Raw genomic sequence first — 7,674 nt, forward strand, 5'->3', positions numbered from 1 at the left:
ATCTGTTATTTTTATTATCTTTGGTGTTGAACTGTCATGTATTCTAGGCTTTTCATGTTGTGTTTGTTTTTAATTATTATTTTGATATCTTAAAAAGTAAGTTTTAAAATAGGGATACAGCTACATTCAGTCATTTTTGAAATGTTTATTGAACATCTATTATGTACTGTACTCTGCTGGAGGGATACTGAATGAAACTTAGAATGACCTGAGTAAAAGTTAGAAATCATAATCAGGCTTTTATCCCCCTGCTAATATGCAAGTCCGTCTACTTCTGGTCTTTCAGCTGGCTTTCTGAAGTACTGTGAACACCAGGTTAGCTGTTTCATAAAGGTAAATTGAGTAAAGCATTGACTTAAGGAATTAAGAATTTCTAACAGCAGCACACACTACCTTTCTATATAGAAATGTTGATTACAGTACCTATATTGTGATTATATCGTGTTTATATTGGAATAAAGCAAGGACTATACTTGTACTTTTAACTAAATCTGCTGTTGGATTTTTTGAACTTTTAGGAAGGATTTACTTTCATTTGGTTTCGTTAGACACCGTAGGATTTTTGCTGAAATTCTGAGACGAGCAACAGTAAAGCAGTACAGCAGTTGGAATGTCAAAGAAATTTAAGAGTCCTTATGAAGTAGGGAAGAAAACAATTCCTCTAGGTTGTTTAGGTTACAGTTCGAGAAGTAAGAGTTGACTTTAAAAGCTGAGCCTATGGAAAGGAAGTGTGAGTTTTATTTTTTTTTTAACTTGGGCTCCTTATACTGTGCTTAGTCATAATGAAAAATGAAACATTTGGTATTTTTCCTCTTTTTATTATTTGAGTCCCTTTGAGTGATTACATCATTTTTATAACTGTCTTTTGGAAAATTCCTAATATTGTATTTAGCATAGAATAAGTAGGCATTCACAGTTTTGGGGTTTCCTGGAATTTGGACTAGTATCTAGAAATGCCAACTTTAGGTTAAACTGAAGGGATTCCAGTTTTGAAAACTGTGAAAGCATAGTTTTCTCTAATTTCTCCAAGCTTCAGTTTCTCCAGCTGTATTTCATAGGGTTCTTATAAGGATCTAATACTTTTATACCTTTCGTACCTGTCACACAATGATTACTAGCTGGTATCAAATATTATTATATATGAAAATACAGAGATCGTGTAATATAGTGGTTAACAGCATGTACCCTGGGAGACAAAAAATAAATGAAGTCTGAGGGTGCAAAACGCAGGGAAGCCACACCCTCGGAACCCTTAGAGTGGTGAGAAAACAGTTTTCAAACAGAACCCCAGATTGGACGTGGCGGGGGGGGGACTTAAACGGTGCTGCACAAGGGGAAACATGGCAGTCAACACTCCTTACCCAGCTAGGATGCAGTCAGCCCAGCAGAACACCACGGAGTCTCTCAAAGGAATATTTCTGAAACATTTGTAGAAATGGAGCATTTTAGTCTGGAAGTGTTGCCCACAATAAAGCCCTAGTAACTCTGGCAGCACCATGAAGTAGAGTTGAGCAGTTAGGTCATCTTCCATGGAACTCATAGTCAGAACACCTACGAAAAGGAAATCTGTGATCAGAAGAAAGCATTTGTTTAGATGATAATACAGAAAACCTTACTTGGTCATTTTGTATTACTTAAAACTGACAGCCAGCATAAGGAGAACCAGATCATTGAGGGGGTACGGTGGGGACCGTGCAGTGTACAGAGTACACTGACTGCTCAAAGCTACACCTAATGGTAAGTAAGCTCATAGCTTCTGGAGAAAATGGTTAATTTAAGGAAGAGAAGAAAAACATTTCTAGAACTCTGCTCAGAGCAATGTGAAAACTCAGCCTCTCGAGTAGCTGGGACAACAGGTGTGCACCACCCAGCTATTATGGGACAACAGGTGTGCACCACCCAGCTATTATTTTAATTTGTAGTGTAATACATATATTTTAAAAATTAAAACACTAAAGAAAGATACACAGTGGGACCTTGCTGTGTATATTATTCTGTACCTTTTCACATCAGTGCATTGATCTGCATGTTATATAATTGTATAGAATTCCATTGTATTATTACCATAATCCATTGAGCTAATGTCATTGATGTAATAAAAATCCTTTGCACTTATCTTTTATGCACATTCAGATCTACCTATATGATAAATTTCTCAAAGTGGAATTACTTTTGACAGAAACTGCAGGGTTTTACTTTCTGAAAGTTTATCCCAATCTACACTTCATTCATCAGTGTATAAGAATGCCTCTGCAGTGGGTATAATTAACTTTTTATTATTGATACAAATTCTTTAATAATAGGTGAGGTTGAGTACCTTTTTGCGTGTTTTAAAATTTCTTTTCTATAAAGTATTTTAATTTTATCTGTCCATTTTTATTTTGAGTTACAGTACCTTACAAATGAAGGGCAGTATCTTTTTATCATAAGAGTTGCAAATATTTTTCCCATGTTGTTTGTGTTTTGGCTTTTGTTTCATGTGTGCCTGTTCATGCATAGACACATATGTAGACAGAGTGGTATTTTTAATTTTTATGTAGTCAAATTTATTAAACTTTGATAGATTCTTGGGCACTTTCACTTCTGATTCCTATACAGTATCTGATATTTCTGTTCAATAACATTGTAATTACATTTTCTCACTATTCTTTCATTTTTGTCCTTAACTAATTTATTTTTAATTTAACACAATTTAACACAATCCACAAATTTTTACTTATGCTGAAGTCCAGTGAAGAAATATAAACAATTTTTTAAACGTTGAGTCACCTAACATACACCCTACAGCTCGAGAAATCTGCTTCCCCTTCAAAGATTTTCTATTGCTCTTAACAAATGCCTCAGCATAATGTTATCTGGCCTTTTCTCTACCTTGTTCTCTAGTTATTTTCATTTTCTTGAGCTTTCCTTCTACCATAGGGACTTCGAACTTGAGGTTCCTACCTAGAATCTTTCTTCCTTCCTTTTTTTGCCTAGTTAAATGTACTCATCTTTCTGATCTCTTCTTACAAAGTAATTTGCTTAAGGAAGATTGTGCCTTTCCTTCTATCTTAAGTAGTTCCTCTGGTTACGTTCTCTCTGTACCATGTATCTTAGACTGAGTGTAAGTTCCACAACAGAAGGAATATGCAAACATCTACTATAGTGCCTACCTGTATTCATAGGTCAGTAAATATTTTTTGAATGGATGAATATGTGGATTTTAACTTAAGTATTTTTACCTTTACTGTGTGGCTTCAAGTGATATTTTAAAAATATAAATTTTACTGTATTTTAGTCAACCAGAATATCTTTGAAAGGTGACTCCTAAAAATCTCCATTATTTCGAAGACAAAAATTTGCTTTTCATAAGCCTGCAGCTGTGTTTTGGTAATGTGGTATCATTCTTCTGTCAAAACTCGAAACAGTCCAGATTTTAAAACTGAATACCAAGCTGTTCATGTTATAATTCATCAATTCTTAAGGCTTTATCCATTTCAGTCTTACGTGTAAGTCCTTTGGTGTTGTGGGAATTCTTGCTTTCTTTTATCCCTAAAACAACAGAAAAGATCACCATTTTCTGTGATTGGGGTTTCAGTGGATACATTTATATAATTTACAGCTTTTCTTTTATAAAGGTTACAGAGTACACTGCTCAAAGCCACACCTAATGATAAGCTGTTTGGTTCTACAGCTCATGTGCCTAAAGACCTTTAAGTCTCTTCTCAAGAATATGCAACTACCGTTTCTCTTTAATTCTGACTTCCCTAAGCACCATGACTCTTCAGGAAAGTTATTTCCTACTTTAGCATATATCTTTTTAGTTTTTTTTTTTTTTCCCTCTAGCAATTGATCTGTCTTATTTAAGAACATACATATAAAACAACAATAGCTCTCAAAAACTTCTTTTCATGACATACTTACTGGAAAATGATACTAATGGTTTCTAGATTTATAAGCCTATATGGATTTATCTTTGCCCGATCCCGAGAAGATGTAGCCCCTCTCACAAGGTGAAAATCAGGTCTAGGCAAAGAGAATGCTATGTAATCCATTCCCCAAATACGCCTGCATCCTCACCAAGGACGAAGTAGTTCACCAGACTTAGAGTTGGTAGAAAGATACCCAAGATGTGATTGGTTGTTTATTTCAAACCAGTGAATGTTATTAGCTGCTTTACCGAATGACATAAGCCTCATAATGTGACATTGAGGAAATTACTATATATTACCAAATTTAGTACTATTTCTAGTTTTAAAAAGAAATTCTGGCAAAGTTTTTTTCATTTTTTTAATCACCAAATTTTACAAAATTGAGTCCTACAATAATAATTATGTCTCATCTGAAGTGACACGTGCAGCCATCCCTTGGGCCCCCCCCCCCCCTGCATATACCAAAATCCTTGCACACTCAAGTCGACTCTGCAGTTGGCTCTTCACAACGGTACACATTTTGCATCTCACAAATACGGTATTTCGACCTGCATTTGGTTGAAAAAAATCGCATATATTAATAAATGGACATGCGTAGTTCAAACTTGTGTTGATCAAGGGTCAAATGTATTATAATAAGGAATAACATAAATAATAGAATCTAAATATCTGTTTCTATAAAATAGGTGGTTACCAGTTTTATATGACTGTTACCTAAATAGGAGCCTCAGGATTTTTCAGACATGCCTGCAGCCTGCCCACTTCCTTTCCACTTCCCTCAGTAACTTCCTTTTATCACTTTTGGGCGCAACATCAGTATAGTCAAGTATTAAAAATTGAAGAAAGAAGTAAATATAGCTGATAAAGGATGGGTATAAATTTGATAATGTTTAATTGAATAGGATTGCAGAAGTCTGAATAATAGAAAGTGATTGTTTATCCTTAAAATTTGTTGTTGGTATAAAAACTTTCTAAAGAGAAGGAAAGAAATGACATGTTCGTTTGTTTGTTTGATTCCACAGTATTCAAAGAGTTACTTGGTAGGACTGAACAAGAGAAATCTGGTGTTCCTCATATTCCCAAAATTGCTGAAAAAAAAAGTAATCGCCATTCTATCCAGGATGTACCAGGAGATATTGAACAGACATCACAGGAGAAAGGAAATAAGAAAGTTAAAGCAAACACTGTTTCAGGTGGAAGAAACAAAATCAGGAAAATTTTGGATAAAACACGATTTAGTATCTTGCCTCCAAAACTGTTTAGGTAGGTAATGCCAGTCTCAGTCATGTAGGAATTTTCATATTGACTGTGAAGTCTTTATTGTGGGGAAAGGAAGTTTGGGTCACTTGCTTTTTTATGCACCCTGATACATTATAACGTTTTCGAGCAATACATAAATAAGAAAGAATAAATTCTGAATATCTCCCCATCAATTTCATGAAATTACCACTGTTAGATTATGTCATCTTCCGTTAGCATTATTTTGAATTTTGGAAAAGACTGTCAGTTTTATTTTATGAAATCTCTTTTTATCTATTTTCAGTCCAATTTCAGTCCCCTGATCTACAAATTTGGACACATCTTAAATCTTGGGGATACATTCCCTGTTACCAGTTTTTTGGTTTTTTAAAATCATCTTTTCCTTGTGGCACTATTTATTTCCTCCTAAATTCTAAAGCTGAACTTTTTAATCAAATCTATATTCTATTTCTAAAATAGGATATCAGCAAAACTGAGTAATACTTGAAGATTTTAAAAGTAAATTGAGGTCTATAAAATACTGGTGGAATCATCCACTTAAGCAGCACGATTGGGGGTGACTCTAATATATATTATATCTCTGTATATGTTACATTATCAGCTTCCTGAACCTGTTACAAAAGTGTTAATCAAGTACAGTACAATACTTAGCACATAATAGGTACTCAGTATTTATTGAGTAAGTTAAAACAATGGGACAGGCATGGTGGCTCATGGCCTCTAATCCCAGCACTTTGGGAGGCCTGAGGCAGGAGTATTGTTTGAGGCCAGGAGTTCCAGACCAGCCTGAGCAAGAGAGAGACCATGTCTTTATAAAAAAAATGGAAAAATTAGCTGGGCATGGTGGCGCACCCCTGTAGTCCTGGCTACACAGGAGGATGGCTTGAGCCCAGGAGTTTGAGGTTGCAGCGAGCCATGATGATGTCACTGGACTCTAGCCCGGGTGACAGAGCGTGAGATGCTCTCCAAAAAAAAAAAAAAAAGACAATCAGTGAAAGAAATAAAGTATATTAAAACACATTTGAAGAAGATATTTATTTGGGTCCTGATAAGTCCCTGGCACTGTGCCAGGTGATAGAGAGATGGAAAGAGATAGTCCCTATCTCTAAGGAATTCATATCAGAAGCCCTTATTTGCTAAGCACAATGTCAAGAGACAGAAAGATGAATAGGGAATTTCTTGTCCTCCAAGAGTAAATAATCTAAAAGGGAAAACAGGCAAACTGCAAATTTCTTACATTACAGGATGACACCTGGTGTGTACAGAGAGAGAAGCAAACGTGTTAGGTTTGAATAGACCGTGTGTTTGTGTGTTTGCACCTAGAGATGAAGCAAGAGAGGAGGTGGTAGGTTATGAAGATACAGACTTCGTCATGATAGGGGCCATGAGAAGCCATGTGATTTGATAGGGTTTGTTCTTTCAGGAAGACGTCTCTGATGGCTGCGTTAGTGGTTTGGGCTTCTGGGTACAGCACAGTGTGGCAGTGAAAGCAGGGAGACCATTTAGGAGGCAACTTAGAATTCAGTGTCAGTTCTCATCTTTAAAGATAGCTATTTTAAAATAATTTTTCATTAGTTAAAAATATCAAAGATTTCCTGATCAGAAAATGCTCTTCTTCCTGAGATTTTATTTCCAGTCAGGGAAACACATTTGCTCTTCTTTTAATTTGAGGCTCATAGAGGTTTGAAACATCCTGAGCTTTCTTCTTAATCTCAGGGATTCATGGAAAGTTCATTGCTCATTCCTTTTTGAGGTGACTGCTTTCCTTGAGGTGAGTGGTTTGTAAAAATCATAACTTTAAAATCTCAGAGTTCTTTAATTTTGAGCATACTGTAGCAACACTGTACGAAAAGGCTTGTTCTCACACGTGAGCATTGAGTGAGAATATTAGAGGGGCACACCCACACTGAACAGGCGGGGACAGCCTAGGATGACCAGAACTGTGGCAAAGGGAGGAAACTGAGGGACCAGAAGGCAGAAAAGAGTTCACAAGGAGAGTTCTTTATGAGGGAATGCCCTGAGTTCCACTTCAGAAACTCCAAAGGGTTGGGTCTGGAGTACATGTGTCTCCTTTAACTGGTTCTCCTTTTGACAGTGGCACAGGTATGACATGTGTCATCTAAAACCAGAGAACGTTGTGAGTGCAACTCACTTCAGCTCGTTAGTGTCACATTGCAACCAGCAACACTCAAGTTCCAGGCAACTGAGTCAGTATCTCATTTCCACATTATCTTTTGGGGAGTGAGAATCAGTCACTGTACTTGGATTCTATCTTTGGTTATAGCAGGAGGAGTAGAAATTGAGGTCGCCAGGAATAGTCAGTTGAGTATTTTTAAGTATTATTACTATACTGTAGGGGGACGCTGGGGGTCCCCTACACACAAAAAATCTAGTAAAAATGGTTTTACTTAAACTTAGAAGGGATTTTTTTCATTTATAAGTCAACAAGCATTTATTGAGTCTCTTCCTTTGTGCCAACAGAAAAGCTATTGGCTATGAATAT

General features: G+C 36.1%; 1 protein-coding gene across 1 annotated transcript in view; it reads left to right on the forward strand.

Moving 5' to 3' along the window:
- The window catches only part of RAPGEF6 (Rap guanine nucleotide exchange factor (GEF) 6), a 213,525-nt gene that overhangs the window by 121,201 nt on the left and 84,650 nt on the right, over positions 1-7,674 (forward strand). Inside the window, exon 16 of the mRNA XM_012657631.1 lies at positions 4,934-5,174. Coding sequence (XP_012513085.1) covers positions 4,934-5,174 — 241 coding nt within the window. The remainder of the gene's footprint in view (positions 1-4,933; positions 5,175-7,674) is intronic.

Source organism: Propithecus coquereli, unplaced genomic scaffold (genome assembly GCF_000956105.1).
Source record: "Propithecus coquereli isolate 6110/MARCELLA unplaced genomic scaffold, Pcoq_1.0 Scaffold553, whole genome shotgun sequence".
Taxonomy (NCBI): domain Eukaryota; kingdom Metazoa; phylum Chordata; class Mammalia; order Primates; family Indriidae; genus Propithecus; species Propithecus coquereli.